Below are 16,088 nucleotides of genomic sequence, written 5' to 3' on the forward strand. Positions count from 1 at the left end.
GTGACTCAACTCCTTGGGGAGAATTGTATGTCTCCTCGTCTGTTTTATCCGCATTTTGCCATATAATTCATGTTATAGCAGTCTCGGACAATGACTTAGCACATGTTGTTCGTTTTAAGAACACTTTCACTGATAAAATGCCAAGAAGGTACCAATGTGAGATTTCTAAAGATAGCTACAGCACTCGACCCAAGGTTTAAGAATTTGAAGTGCCTTCCAAAATCTAAGAGGGATGAAGTGTGGAGAATGCCTTCAGAAGTCTTAAAAGAGCAACACTCTGATGCAGAAACCACAGAACCTAAACCACCAAAAAAGAAAATCAACCTTCTGCTGGTGGCATCTAACTCAGATGATGAAAATGTACATGTATCAGTCAGCACTTCTTTGGATCGTTATTGAGCAGAACCCGTCATCAGCATGGATGCATGCCCTCTGGAATGGTGGTTGAAGCATGGCGGGACATACTAATCTTTAGCGAATCTGGCATGTAAATATCTTGCGATGCCGGCTACAACAGTGCCATACAAACACCTGTTCTCACTTTCAGGTGATATTGTAAACAAGAAGCAGGCAGCACTGTCTCCTATAAATGTAAAAAAACTTGTTTGTCTGAGCAATTGGCCGAACAAGAAGTAAGACTGAGTGGACTTGCAAGCTCTAAAGTTTTACATTGTTTTGTTTTTGAATGCAGTTATATTTTGTACATAATTCTACATTTGTAGGTTCAACTTTCATGATAAAGAGATTGCACTACAGTACTTATGTTAGGTAAATTGAAAGATATTATTTTTAACAGTGCAAATATTCATAATCAAAAATAAATATAAAGTGAGCACTGTACACTTTGTATTCTCTGTTGTAATTGAAATCAATATATTTGAAAATGTAAAAAACATCCAAAAGTATTTAAATAAATGGTATTCTATTATTGTTCAATCATGTGATTAATTGCATATTTACTTTTTTTAATTGCTTGACAGCCCTAGTTTTAAATTGACAAAATACTGGGAGATGTAGATGACAGTAAAAGGGGGCTTCTGCAAAGGAGCTCTCCCTTGCTTATAGCTCCAAAACTTTTAGACAGAGGTGGGTTTGGGTATGTTTCCCCGCATTCCAGAGCCTTAGGGATGGCTTGCGTGTCAGACTAAGCAAACTATAGAATGAGATGATCTTTCATGGAACCTTACTTAATTAACTTCTGGGGCCACAGATTTTTTTAGTGGATTACTTTCACAAAACAGGTTGTTTTCAAAGAATAAATTAAATGTATGAGAACTTCTTTAAAAAATATCAAACAGAAGTGGATCAATCAATTTTTCTTTTATTGACAGATGAACTCAGGCTTTGTTTGCTGAAATTCATAAAATACTCCCATAGTAGCTCACACAGTTAAAGAAATGCAGAAAACATAAAATGGGAAAGAAAAAGAAAGAGGGTGTGGTTGCAAAAAAATTCTCTTACACAAGGAGTTTTAAAAGATGGTCATAACAAGCACAGACAAAATTTAATAATTAGTTTTGATGACAGAAAGTCTTTCATTTAGTTATATGAGAGCTAGTTGAATAGCTTCAAATTTGTTTGTGTTTACGTGCAAATAATGTAGCAAATTATCATTTCTGGGGTATGTTAATTGTTATTCGTGAGTATGGATGCCACCAGTTATTTATGAAAGGGGTGGCAAATCCAGAAGGTTTAATGAATTTTAAACAGGAAAGATGATTCATCTAAAATATTCATAATGACAGTGTGTTATTCATTATTTGCTAGTCACTATCTGAATTCTCTTCAGCAAAATAATAAAACAAGACAATCATTCAACCGGGGAGTAGTAATGACAACAGGCAACTCAGATGACCAACCACACATGGCAATGAGAAATAGCACAAGGGTAAAAGACATTGGCCTGTTCTACATTTAAAATGTAGCTTGACACTGCTATGTTGGTCAGGGGTGTGAAAAATCCACTCTTGAGTGCTGTAGCTCTACTGACGTAACCCCCCCCCCCCCCCAGTGTACATGCAGCTAGGTCAATAGAAGAATATTCCCATTGTTTATGGAGATGGTGTTCATACAGTGATGGGTTATGGTGGCAAAGCTACAGCACTGTAGCTATTCCAGTATAGTCCCTAAAGAGTACACATGCCCATAGTGAAAGAGAAAGGGTGACGTTTGTTCACAAATTACTGGATGAACACTTGGGGGGTAACAAATACACATGTAGAAGTTGCAGTCAGTGCATAAACAGAAAGAGAAAAATAGTACCATCAGTTCTAATTAACAACTTTAAAACAATCAAATTAGCAATTTTTGTACTATATTGAAGAAATATAAAAATACACACTTTAAAAATTGCATATACAAAATGGAAAGTTTAAAAGTGATTTTGTAACAAAACAATATGGAAAAATACGCAAAGATTAAATGTAATAATGTAGTATTTTAACTGACCCACCATTGAGCCTCTAAGATTATGCTGGCATGAAGTGGAGAGAGAGAAACCCATTGGCTGCAATATGAGCATCAAGATACATGACCCCTTTTGAAGACAGCAGATGACATCTTACACTATTACTAATTGCCTAAAGGTGCCCTTAAAAGTTTTTGTGAACTTCTAATTGCCAGTAAACAATCTTGCAAATAAAATAAAATAAAAACCTACAAGTCACCCTTAACACCCTTCGGAGACATGAAAACTCATAACTGGGTATATACAAATTGTAATTAAGTGGTCATTTGTCAAAAACAGAAACCTCGCTGTTTTCAATACAGTACTGATTTCAGAATAATTCAATTTATCACGAAAGCATTATAATTCCTGGTAACTCACAAAACTGAAGGTTTACTGTGTCAAAAATAGCAAAGCATCAGTTCTTCCATATGTGACAAAGAAAATTATGTATGATGAAATCAAATTGACTCCAAGAAATTCAAAATCAAAACATTACTAGAAAAGTAACTTGCTGAAATGTAATAAGCACAAATATGAAAATGATTTGCTTCTGATATATAATGAGAGTGTTTAATACAAATTATTGATAAATAATTTCGTGTTGTTGAGGCCAAAAACTTTTGAACTCCCCAAAGTTACTTTTAGTCTGCCAATGCTGTCTATAAAGTAGATGGAAAACATAAAAAGGTTCACACTTTATTTAAAAATTACTATAATTTTCCAAATAAAAAAAGTAACATTTTCTCTTTTGGCAACAAAATATATTTCACATGATTTCTCAGGTGTTGTCTCCAAGAGTAAGTCTAAATAGATTTTCCCCTGTGATTTCTCAATATCTTTCTTTTTCATATTTTGGAGTTCCTTCATCTGCGTGTGTTAGAAGCATCTAAAATAAATAATTACAACAATAAAACAAAGAAATAGCTCACCTCCTGAGAACACCATCCACACTCTGGGCCCAGGGCAAGGCACACTGTGCACGTTAGTGCATTTGAAGTAGCACATCTGTTTTCCGCTGTAATGAAATATAAAAACAAACATTAGTGATTCATGATGGTATGTGAGAACTCTGTAAAATGCCTAACTTTAAACTCTGATTAAATAAACTGCTATTTAGCAGATTAAGACTGATGACAAAGTTTTTGAATAAGAGAAGGAAAGGACAGAAGACAGGTAAACAGAAAGCACCTATGCAAATCTTAATGACTACATTCAGATAATGGAAATATTCTTCCCACCCATCATTACACTGCTTAGCATATTGCTTCGTCCCTGTGTTTTTGGAGGGCATGGTGTCAACTCTCACTATTCTCAAACCTTTCATACAAAAGACTGGCAGTTTGCCTCTGAAACGAGATCTATTCTTCTAGAGTTAATCAGCCCTCTCTGAGCATCAACATTAAACAGACTCTTTCAGCATATTCAGTGTAAGGCTATGTGTACACTGTACTTTCATCGTTAAAACTTTTGTTGCTCAGGGGTGTGAAAAAAAGTTTTAATGACGAAAAGTGCCGGTGTGATCAGTGCTTCTTTGGTGGGAAACACTCTCCTGCTGACAAAGCTACTGCTGCTCATTAGGGGTGGTTTTATTTTGTCATCAGGAGAGCTCTCTCCTGGCAAAAGAGAAAGGCTACACTGCATACCTTACAACGGCGCAGCTGTGCTGCTACAGCCGTGCCATTGTAAGGTATGCAGTGTAGACATAGCCTAAGTGATTCTCCATCGGAGTGTATGTCTGTGGTAGCAGAGACTCTTCCTGAGATGGAAGTATATTTAAATTGGAGTGCAGCAGACACAGTGATCAACACCACTGCTAGAAAATGTCACAATCAATTTGCACAGAAGCCGGCAGCGACTGTAAGGCTAAAATTTTGGAAGATAATATTTTAGTTTCATATGGTCCAAATGTTAAAGCTGTAATTTATACTGGGAACAAAGTCAGTAAGTGCAAATGTAATAAATTACAGCACATGGGATCCACCAGTACACTGCATATTATAATACACAATCTTGCATCCATTATAACATGCACATGCTGCTTTAAGAGACACTTGTTTTTCATTCAAGATTTTGACATTGAATAAACCAGAGGTTCTCTAACTTTTCCATAGCATTGACCACACCTTAATAAAGATCTCAAAGATCACCTCCTTCCCATTCATCATCATGCAGGCCACTTCCCCTCCCAGAACAAAATCCTTATGACAGTTAAAACAACAGCTCACACTAAAAATAATATTGAGAAAGTATTTAATATTTTAGCTTCTTTTAATGTGATTTTAGCAGCTGGATTCAAGGAGAACCAGCATTACACAATCAGCCAGCTCTCCGCAGGCAACCAGCAAGAGCTCCTGGCATAACTGATGCTCACTTGATGATACCTTGGGAACTACTGGTATAAACAAAATAGATCAATGTTAATAGAATAGGACCTTAAGGTCTTATCCTGCTCACATTTTTAAGTTAGTGACAAAACTCACAATGACTTAAATAGAAGTTTGATCTGCCTTCTATTTTATACGAGCTATATCCAAAATGTTTTATTATAAAATATAATAATAATAATGCAAGTGAGCTGTGGCTCACGAAAGCTCATGCTCAAATAAATTGGTTAGTCTCTAAGGTGCCACAAGTACTCCTTTTCTTTTTGCGAATACAGACTAACACGGCTGTTCCTCTGAAACCTGTCTCAATGCAGAGAGAGAAATTAACACATATACAAAAGGGAGAAAATATGTGTTATCAGATGACAGAGTGCTGATAAACTGAAGAGATACAGGAACACAATTTTAGATGGCAAGAGATGAAGAGGAGAAGGTTCTTGCAGCAGAAGAGAAACTGCTTGAACGGACAAAGAGGATGTCAGTAAGTGGTAAGTGGAGGGAGCATCAAGGAAAGTAAAAAGAGCAAAAACTGGTCTATGAGGTGTACTTTAAAAATAGAAACATGGTAAACTTGGACTAGACCTGAAATGAGTGCAAGGCAGGGCAATGTTGTTCTTTGTTACCATCCAACTTCTTTGCATTTGTGAGAAGATGGGCAGCAGCATTCTCCATGTGCTGAAATCTAGAGAGCTGGAACTTGGATGCCACAGAGAAGGTGGCACTACAAATTGAAAGGATGGGAGAAGACAGCACAGATGAGGATTTCAGTCAAGGCAGTGCACTGGCAGGGTTGTGAAGCTGACGATAGACAGATCTGCAGGAATAAGAGGGCCCAGGACAATGCCAAGGTGTTGGAGGAGGAAATAGTGGGGAGTTGCATTTGAGGATTTTCTTGCTCAAGAGAATCCCTTCTCTCTTCAATTCAACATCTATAGAAGCAGGGATGAAGCCAGAAGTTTATTTGGTCATGAAAGACAGAGAGAGGAACAGAGAGAAGTCATTAAAGGTACCAAAGGGTATAGAACGGCTGATCATCATCATAAGTGTGGCAACAAAAACAAAAGGTAGGGAGAAGCTGGACAGAAAAGAGGCTAAGACCTAAAACTTGATGTGATCCACTGAGATGCAGCCACTTCTAGCAGAAGAGTTGTTTGACAGGTAAGAGCAGAAAGTTTACAGGAGGAAACCAGCAGGAGAAAGTGATCCACAATACTGAAGGCTGCACTGAGGCCAAGAAGAACCAGGAGGGAGAAAGTGCCTTCAGCAGAAATAAGGAAAAGGTTGTTAGTTACATGGAGAAGATCAATTCTACTATTGCCATTTCCCTTAAGAGCTTTTAATATGGTGTATTGGCAGGTATGACTAAATAGATATAAATGGGCCAAATAAATCCCTTGTAATCATTTTAATAAATGGAGTTAAACCAGAAATGAATTTGGTCCAGTGAATTTCTTATATTCATTTAAGAGAGTCCCCACTATAGATGTAGACTCCAATATGCATAATATAGGTAATTTACTTGCAGAGTTCTTGAATGTATTTCTTAAAAACATTTCCCAGAATGAAATATTACTGCATGTGTAACTTTACCCTCACACACTCACACCTGCCAAGAAGGATAATGAATGTCAATCATCAAAAGGATGAGTGGACAGCATCAGGAAGCTGAATAAGCACAAAACTTCTTCCAGGTTTTTTTTATTAATGGTATTGTTGGTTATGAATATAGCTAGCGTCTATTTGGTTAGAAACAGCCAGGAGTGAAAACAGCAAGAAAAAGAGGAGAAGGCCCTAAAACTCCAGTTGGGATTTTCCATGTGATAGTTAACACATGGAAGACTATTAACAAAGGAGATCTAGAGTACTGTCAGAGGGAGATCTTTTTGCTGATGATTCTTCAGTCTCAGAAGTTCTGTTTTCCGATCATGAAATTAATAACTGGCAATTGAAAGGCTTGTTATCACTGGCTTAAAAGATTAATTCATTTGGAATGAGGAGAAGGAAAACTTGAAACTGATTTATTGATACCCAAAATAGACTCTGGCTAGATCATTAATGTTGTTCCTAAGTTTTTGTTTCAACATGATCTCTTATAACAGTTACATTTATGGACATGTTTTCATTCACAAAGTATTTATTATTTAGTTATAAGTCTATTCTAAAAGTTTAAAATGAAAAGCTTATACTAAATCAGTTTTTAAAAAAATCTTATTCCAAAAAATAAGAAACATTTTTATGAGCTGGCTCAGTAAAAAACGGAGAATTTTTCTGCCACTTCACCAACAACAGAATCCAGACAAGACTGACTTACTATACAGCCAAAGTTAAGAGCAAGTTTCTATTGGCTTAGTAAGAACTGATGTATGCCAAAAGGTATTTTAAACAAGAAGGGCCAAATTTTGGCTTGAGAACCATAGGCATATGCACATAATAAAAACTAAGTGTAGCAGGTTAAACTGCATATATCCAGCCACACATACAAAGAAGAATTCCCCACACAAATCATAATTATCACAGGTACTGAAGAAGTGAATGCACTGCTTTTTGGAAGGCACACTCTTAGGATGGCAAGCCAAAAACATTACCATCAACTTGTACCCTCTCAGATTGTTTAATAAAAGAGTACATGGAGTTGAAGGTGAGAATGGCAATTTATGATCATGTAGCATACATAACAGAATTTCACCCAGTCACTCCTGTAACAAGACCAGAAACTTTTTGGGAACTAGAGCATAGCTTTTAGAAAGACATCTGATCTTGTCTGAAAGACTTAAATACACCAACTCCTTATCTAGGCCTCTCTAGTTATTATGGTCCATAATAGCCATTATGTGGCAACACTTTGGAAGAAGGCCACAGGTTTTTCCTATGCCTGTAATGCAGTATATTAGAGTTGCCTTCACCCTTCTATCTTGTTTGATAGGCCAGACAGCTTATTCCCAATAAGTATGACAGCCAGCAACTGCCCCAGATAACAGACAGTTTGCACACTGAAAAAGTATTGCAAAAATGGCACGGAGCAGGAGGGTTTCCATTATGATTGTTTTCAGAGTAGCAGCCGTGTTAGTCTGTATCTGCAAAAAGAACAGGAGTACTTGTGGCACCTTAGAGACTAACACATTTATTTGAGCATAAGCTTTCGTGGGCTAAAACCCACTTCATCAGATGCATGCAGTGGAAAATACAGTAGGAGGATTATATATATATATACACATACACACATATACACAGAGAACATGAAACAATGGGTGTTATCATACACTTTATAACGAGAGTGATCAGTTAAGGTGAGCTATTACCAGCAGGAGAGAAAAAAAAAACCACCCCTTTTGTAGTGATAATCAAGATGGGCCATTTCCAGCAGTTGACAAGAATGTGTGAGGAACAGTATGTGTGTGGGGGGGGGAATAAACATGGGGAAATAGTTTTACTTTGTGTAATGACACATCCACTCCCAGTCTTTATTCAAGCCTAATTTAATGGTGTCCAGTTTGCAAATTAATTCCAATTCAGCAATCTCTCGTTGGAGTCTGTTTTTGAAGTTTTTTTGTTGAAGTATTGCCACTTTTAGGTCTGTAATCGAGTGACCAGGGAGATTGAAGTGTTCTCCGACTGGTTTTTGAATGTTATAATTCTTGACGTCTGATTTGTGTCCATTTATTGTGTCTAACACTTCTTGCTCACTTTCCAAGGGGGAAAAAGGTTTGTTTTAATTGCCAATCCTGCAAACTCATCCTGGAATCTGAAAATTCAAATGAGTTCTTTCCTGCTTGCATACCACCATCAACAATATTGTACAGGGTAAATTAAGCTATCAGGATATGCTTACACTACACACTAAGTCCAAGCCCTGACTCAGGTTTGAGCCCAAGCTCCTCTTTTGTACACACACAAATCAATCTGACTTGGATCAGCAAGCATTCAGAACCTAGGACTCAGCGAGGGTAGTGGGTCATCGTCTGAGTCCCACTGTCCATTGGGTCCAAGCCCTGTTGTTCTGCAGTCTGGATGCAGCTCAAGTGGCAGACCCAAGTCAGAAGGTGGACACATCAGCACAGCCATGAGACCCAGGTCAAGCAATTGTAAACCCAGGTTTACAATACAGTGTGGATGCTAAAGGGCAGGTTTGGAAACACTAAGTCCAAAAGGCATGGTCCCACAGACCCAGGTTTACAATGCAGTGTAGATATACTAGCTATTTCCAGGGAGTTGCACCTATGTCTTTAAATTAATTTTTGCTATAACCAATTTCCCAGTAGGATAGCACAGGTGTAACAAAGGACAGAATTTCAGAGTAAAGGAAGACCAATTTGAAAAAAAAAATTCCTTATGAAAACCTGAGAATCTGCTATTTTTACAAGTAATCCCTCAGATTACTAGAAAAGAAACATTCGAGAAAAACATTTTTCCTCTGTTTTTTCCACTGTACTTTGTGCAGTTGCCAGTAATTTGAGTTTAGCCTGTTTCACTATTTTATTGATGGTCACTTGCATCACTCTCACATGGTGCTCTGATGGGATCTCAGCTGCATGCTCTGCCACAGGATGTGAAAGAGGGTGCTTAACAGCAAGAGCATCAGCAAACCTGCAATTGAACTGAAGAGGTAGCAGGCAGATGCATGCACAAAGAAAATGGTAATGGGGAGGAGGGCAGGATTGAACAGGTTTGGTATTGCTGCTCTTGGCCCACCCAAGAGACTTTTGTCAACATGGTAAGGAAGTAAAATCCACTCCCATAACCATTAAGATTTATTTCCCCATTTAAAATTTCTAGACTTTAAAAAAAAAACTGGCTAATTTAAAAACTTCCTTATTTTAAGGAACACTGTCAACTTGAATGAAGTGTTCTGGCAGTTTCACTGAAAGAGAACAAACTACAAGAGTTAAACGCACTCATTTAGATAAATACTGTGGAAAGCATCGCTAGCGAGCAAGACTGGGAGCTGGATTTGGATTCTAGTCCTAACTCTAACATGGTCTTGCTGTGTGCTGTTGGTAGGTCAGTTAACCTCTCTGTCTCTCATTTACTCCTAAATGGAAATAATAACCTTTACAAGTCGCTCTGAGATCTCTGAATAAAAAGCACTACCTGCATGTGCATGGTATAGACTGACACGCAGTCAGGATTTTAAAATACTAGGTACAGGAGATCCTAAGGCATGTGAGATCAATTTCTGAATACTGTAAACTTTATTTTTAAATAAGCAGAGTTTCTAAGCCTCTATGGTCACAGAGAAAATCTTCAAAATGTTAAGTGATGCAGCATTATTTCCATGAAGCTTTGCTGCTCATAGGTTTGCAGGTCTCTGAGATGAGCATTAGCAAGTCTAGAAGATTTTAAAAAAAGAAATGTGGTAAATTTGGACTGGACCCTGACATATATGGCTCAGCTGTGCCTCTGTTGCTGCTATCCATCCTACCACGGTGACACTGCTATTTATACTCATGCTAGCGCAATGAGAGCTAGTGAGAGTATACCTAAGTGAGACGGGGAATCACACCCCTAGCTCATAGTATAGACGTAGCCAGAGATTAAGGAAACTGGTCACAAGTCATAACACTGTGGGCAACAGCAGTCACCTCAGTTTCATGCTGCATGGGAAATCTAGGAGCAGCAGCAGAGGCAGTCATAGGAATTATTAACTGGGAAGATCAACCAAAGAGACAGAAGTTAGGGGAAGAGTAACCAAGATCTCTTTCTATCCCCCTTCATAGCCAGAGGGTTCTAGGGTAGAGAGAGTGGCAGAGACCTCTGCCAACACAGCATCCAAGAGGCTGTGAGGGAAAGAGAGGAGACAGGTCGTTGGGGATGGAGGGACTGGAGCAAGTTTATCAGAAATATACTATCCTAAGGCAGACAAGGAGAGATGGAACCACCAAGTGGTGCTCAGAGAGAGCACCCTCCCCCTCTCTAGCAGCAGGGCGATGACATGGATGCTGACCTTCATCAGGATGCTGCCTTGGGACCTTCTCTTGGCCTTCATATCTTCCCCTGTCCAACAGATTTAGTCCTACAGCTAGTAGGTGTCTGGAACATTTTTCAAGTCATCCTTGAAGTTGGTGAATATCCCCATCATTCACATCTAGCCCTTCTTCTCTCCCTGCATTTTCTTGTGGAGCTGTCTGCCTTTAGATAAGATGACTACAATTCCTTGATGTGATACATGCCTGTAAACACTGAGTCAAAGAATATTCTGTTTCTGAAGCCATCCTTATTCTGAATCTGTCTCTCACAGATACAAGTATACACAGTAATTTAAGATGATCATATCATTTGGAAAAAGAAAAGGAGTACTTGTGGCACCGTAGAGACTAACCAATTTATTTGAGCATAAGCTTTCATGAGCTACAGCTCACTTCATCGGAGCTCACGAAAGCTTATGCTCAAATAAATCGGTTAGTCTCTACGGTGCCACAAGTACTCCTTTTCTTTTTGCGAATACAGACTAACACGGCTGTTACTCTGAAACATATCATTTGGAAATACTCATCCCACACCCATTAGCTGCTGTGTCCTAAGTTTGATGGGTCACATTCTTGGATCTACTCAAGTTGCTTTGCAGCAAAGTGATCTTGTAAAATACCAAGAAAGCTGTCTTAACTGCATCTTTGAGGATTACCCTGGAGTAAAGGGGACCTCAGAATGCATAGAGCTGGCCTACCAGCTACAAGAAAACACCCTTGGTTCCTGCTCTAGGAGCATTCCTGGAAGGGACTGTGGATGTGGGTGTCTTTATGCCCTAATCTCCAGACGCTGGAATGGTCCTTTGCAGCTGTGCATAATTTAGAACAGACTGAATTCTACTCTGTGTTGCACTGGGAACCAGGAGCCAATATCTCAGCTACAACTAAGTTCCCTCTCTAGCCTAATATCTATGAGCAGCACTTCCATTAGTACCTCATCAACACTGAAATAACAGTAGGCCCTTTGCATTTAGTATATGCAATGATATGGGGAAAATACATATTTTAGAATCACACACATTTAAAAACCACTATTTATACAAAAAGTAAAATTAATAGCAAACAGGCTGGACCCCATCCTTCTGGGACTCTGTGTTCAGTGGCAATATTTAACCTTTTGAAGATATAATCTGTTTGTGAGGGTATTTTAATGTTTTGATTGACTTTTGGAATACAGAAAGAAAAAGGAAAAACAATGCTTGGTAATTTTTCAATAGACTTTTGTAATCTTAAAATATGGTAAATGATTAACATGAATCTCAGGGAGTATGGTAAATAAAATTTCAGGAAAAGAGTTTCAGGTATTAAACTTTTTTTGGTTTGGTTTTGCACACTTTGAACTTAGAATAGTTAATTAAGAAATATCCCTCTTCAATTTGTGGTACACAAGGCAATAGACAGTGCCTGCAACTGATGAATTGTCTAAGCATAAATTCATAAAGATGAACTAAGCTATAGAGATTTTGTAAGTGTCTGGCCCTAAAATGATTGAATACGCTACTACATCTTATAACACAGTACTGTGAAGTCGGTTCCTTTTATTGTTCTGTTAAATTATGAGTTCAGCATTTGTGCTTTGTTGCAGCAATTTTTGACCTCAAACACACCTAAGAGCAGGCAGTTCCTGTGTTCTGTTTTAGGTTTTTAGAATCCTCTTCTCAATAAAGTCAGTTGGGAGGTTTGTCATTGTTTTCAAAGGGAGAAGGATCACACTACGGCATGCATGACTTGACAGGTAAGCGATGGAACAGATTACAGAATAATTTTTTTAAACTGTATTTATTGCTAATGTTGAGGACAAGATTTAAAAACAATAGCAAAAAAAAAAAAAGAATGATCTAAGTTGTGCCCATAAAATATACACTCATACACCCATTGTAATCGTATGTGTAAACACACTTTTTTATATGCAATTTTTCTGTTGTGCTTGCAAATTCGTTTGTTCCTTCCAGTGTTTTGCAGGTGTAGTTTAGGTATACAAGGGTGGAAAACAGACAATACATTGCCAGACTTTAAACAGTTAATTAGTGTTTTAATGTTTCAAAACCATTCCACAGCACTTCCAAGGCAAAATGAAAATTTACAGTTGTTTAGATTGGAAGAGCACACTTAATTATGTCATTAGCTTTGTTTTAGCTAAAGATATTCTGTGTCATTCTTGCCAAACTTTAAATCCCCGATAGACTTCATATTTCTTGGGGGGGGGGGGAGGGGGGGAGTCGCATGGGGGTCTTTGTACAAGCATAGTGGATCCTATGTTTTCCCTGAAAATTACTAAGCTCTCCATTCTAGGGGTGGTAGGGGTCATGGAGTGACAAGGAATTCCCATCCCAGAGAAATGTGCTTTTGTCACAAAACTGCAAAACTCTATCAGTCTGAGAAGATGAAAATGGGAATGAAACCAGGTGTTAAGTACAGCAGAAATGTACATGACTCACCCCAGTTCTCCAGCACAGATATCTGTATACTAGAGGGATTCACTCTGGGAGAGGGGAGCTGCTTGGCTGAATCAGCAACTCCTCTAGGTGCCCTCACTTGGCCCAGCTCCACTCATTTTTGCAACGGCACTGGCCAGCCACCACAAAAATGGACAAAATTATCCTGAATTTTAAAGTAGTGCCGGAATATACTGATGTTTCACCAGACTGAAGGGGGAGGGAAGGGCCATTGTTCTTAGTAGGATAACTGCTATGAATTTTAGCGACGATGACAAATCCTTGGGCCCTATCAGTGCTACCACCTCTGCAATAAGGAGCTTGCTGCAGCTTAATCAAATTTTTAAGGAACCCACCCCACTCCATCGCAGCTACCCAATCCCAGTCCTGCCTAGAGATGGTGTTGGACTCTACTCCAACTCTGAGCGGGAAGGGATATTTGGGAGCCATTGACAACACAGAGAGCGCCATCCCAGCTTAGTGGAAGAAGAGGGTAGGTTCCCAAATAACTGACAGTCTAGGCAAGAGTTCTGTCAGTTGACATCTGAAATGGAACAGAGTACAGGCAAAAGTAACCCCTTCCCCTATATTGACTGGGGTTACTACTGGCCTAACATGGCAGTAGCCATGGCTGCCATAACCTGGAAAGGGAGCCGCTTTCATTATTGTGTGAAGCAAAGTCAGGTTGTTGTCTTACGTTTGCCCTCATCTATTTTCAAATCTGTCCTTTTTCCAGTACTACTGTAAAATACACAGCTATTAAAATTACTGGGCACAAATTAAACCATGAGCCTCCATTTAGGCTTGATAATCAATACATAAGTGAAGAACCATCTGTTGTACCGGCTATTATAATACACATGTTTTAGGCCCACAGGAAATTGTTTATGATTTGATTTAACAGTGTGGAAGTGAGAGAGAAGGAAGAATTATTCATTACCTCATGAGCTTTCCTGAAATCCTTTTTTGTTCTACAGTGACCTTAAACTAACATAGTTTGTCCTCTGTACTAGCCCAGCGTATCCTTTTTAAGTATTAAAAGACAGTTTCCCATTATCAATATAGACAGGTATTTAAAAGGTCTATGCTGGTTTGAAGTCAACAAGATCATCTTTTACATATCTCACATATCAAAAGTGAGCAAGAAGGTAATAACATTTTCATTCCAGTGAACAAGCTATACAGTTTGAGTTCTGGTGTTCTCTCATCAGGTCATTTGTGCTAGTCCAGCACAATGTATTGTAATTGTTCATTGTAAAATAATTTTATTTCTGAAGTTGCCAAGATGATAGAAAATGTAAAATAATTTATAAAAGAAACAAATTACAGCAAGTAAAATAAGTTTATTCCACTAGTATTACCAAAAACGCTAACCATTCTTCTGGAAAATGAACATAAAAACAGAAATATTTCTGTCTTATAGCACATATACCATACGTCCGTGCTAGCATACTTATATATTTTATTGACATATCAGAATCAGGCAGAAAACACACATATTATCCTGATGGACATCAGCAGGCAATGCAGTGGGTTAGACTCAAAGAGGGAGAGAGGATCTTGTTTTTAAGGCACTAGATGTTCTTGATTCCTAGTTCTGATCTTTATTTTACCAAAACAAATAGCTGCCAGCGACCTTCATGTCCTGAGGGTGCAGGTATCTTAAGGCATTCAACAGTGATCCCCTCAGCCAATTAAGCAACAATTCTGTTGTGTAGAGGAATATACGCACCACACATGGATGCGGTCTGAAGGGAAATCAGTCAAATGCCGGGACGGAAGGTGGCCATGACATGGGGTTTTGAGGACCAAATATAAAGCAAAAGGGGGAGAAAATGGGGGGTCCTCACCACTCTGACAGAGATATGGAGGACCTTCAGCAATGGGGGCCAATGTTAAGTGGATACTCCTCCTCCTCTTCATGAACAGAAAATGGAACATACCAGTACTTATTTTAATTACACTAGTACTAAAAAATAACATGCAGCTATACTTATACAAAAGGTACAAAAGCAACATGCCAAAAACTTGGGGTATTTTAAAGCTTTGAGTCCAATCCTGCAAGGCAATGAGCATCCTTAACTCCCAAAGAAAGCAAGGGGAATAGAAAGTACTTTGAAAATTTGAAAAATCCAACCCCTAGAAGTAACACCCTATTGCCTGCAGCAAGGGCATATTCCTTACCTGAGCCACTAATTAAAGAAAATTAAAGAGGGGGGGAAACTGCAGTCTCCAGATTTTTTTAATAGTTATAAATTATTCTTACTCATTACTGTTGCCTATTACTAATAATAGCAGGCAGAAATTACTTCAGACCCATAACAATGAAGCAATGGAAAATCCAGAAACATATGAAGAGAATGCTCAATTATCAACTTTGCAAATACTTGAACTTAGGCAAACATAGAAGTTGTTTCTTGGCAGCTTGTTGGTGCTGTAAATTCCTATCCTCCTGAAACACTTACATTTTGCTCAAGGGGTTTTTCTTATTCTGCCACCAGAACAAGAGAGAATCCTGAATGGCTGGCAAGGAGTTTACTTTTCTTCCCAAAAGGTTCCATTACAATGGACAGTACACTAATTCATTAGAGCTGTTCTTCCCTCTCAAAAGACTGCACAAAATAGCCAAGTCCATTTATATTAACAATCAACTTCAATACTGAACTGCCAGAAATGGAATGATTTTAATTAATAATCTTCAAGAGGCTTAGAACAGAATAATAAGGCATATTCTATTTTGTTCATCATAACTTATGCCTGTTCCAAGTAGATGGGAAGAAGGCAGAAAGTCTTTTAATTAGGCTGGAGAGAAAGCAGAAGTTAGGACAAGAGCTTTGACTTTAGAGTTAGCTGGGAA

The 16,088-nt window shown here is 38.3% G+C and overlaps 1 protein-coding gene across 3 annotated transcripts in view; it reads right to left on the reverse strand.

Annotated features, from left to right (window-relative positions):
- ITGB8 (integrin subunit beta 8) overlaps positions 1-16,088 on the reverse strand; it is a 73,338-nt gene that overhangs the window by 50,650 nt on the left and 6,600 nt on the right. For all 3 annotated transcript variants that reach the window (XM_075125804.1, XM_048838349.2, XM_048838348.2), the window contains exon 2: positions 3,379-3,464. In XM_075125804.1, coding sequence (XP_074981905.1) covers positions 3,379-3,464 — 86 coding nt within the window. The remainder of the gene's footprint in view (positions 1-3,378; positions 3,465-16,088) is intronic.

This window comes from Caretta caretta, chromosome 2 (genome assembly GCF_965140235.1).
Source record: "Caretta caretta isolate rCarCar2 chromosome 2, rCarCar1.hap1, whole genome shotgun sequence".
Taxonomy (NCBI): Eukaryota; Metazoa; Chordata; order Testudines; family Cheloniidae; genus Caretta; species Caretta caretta.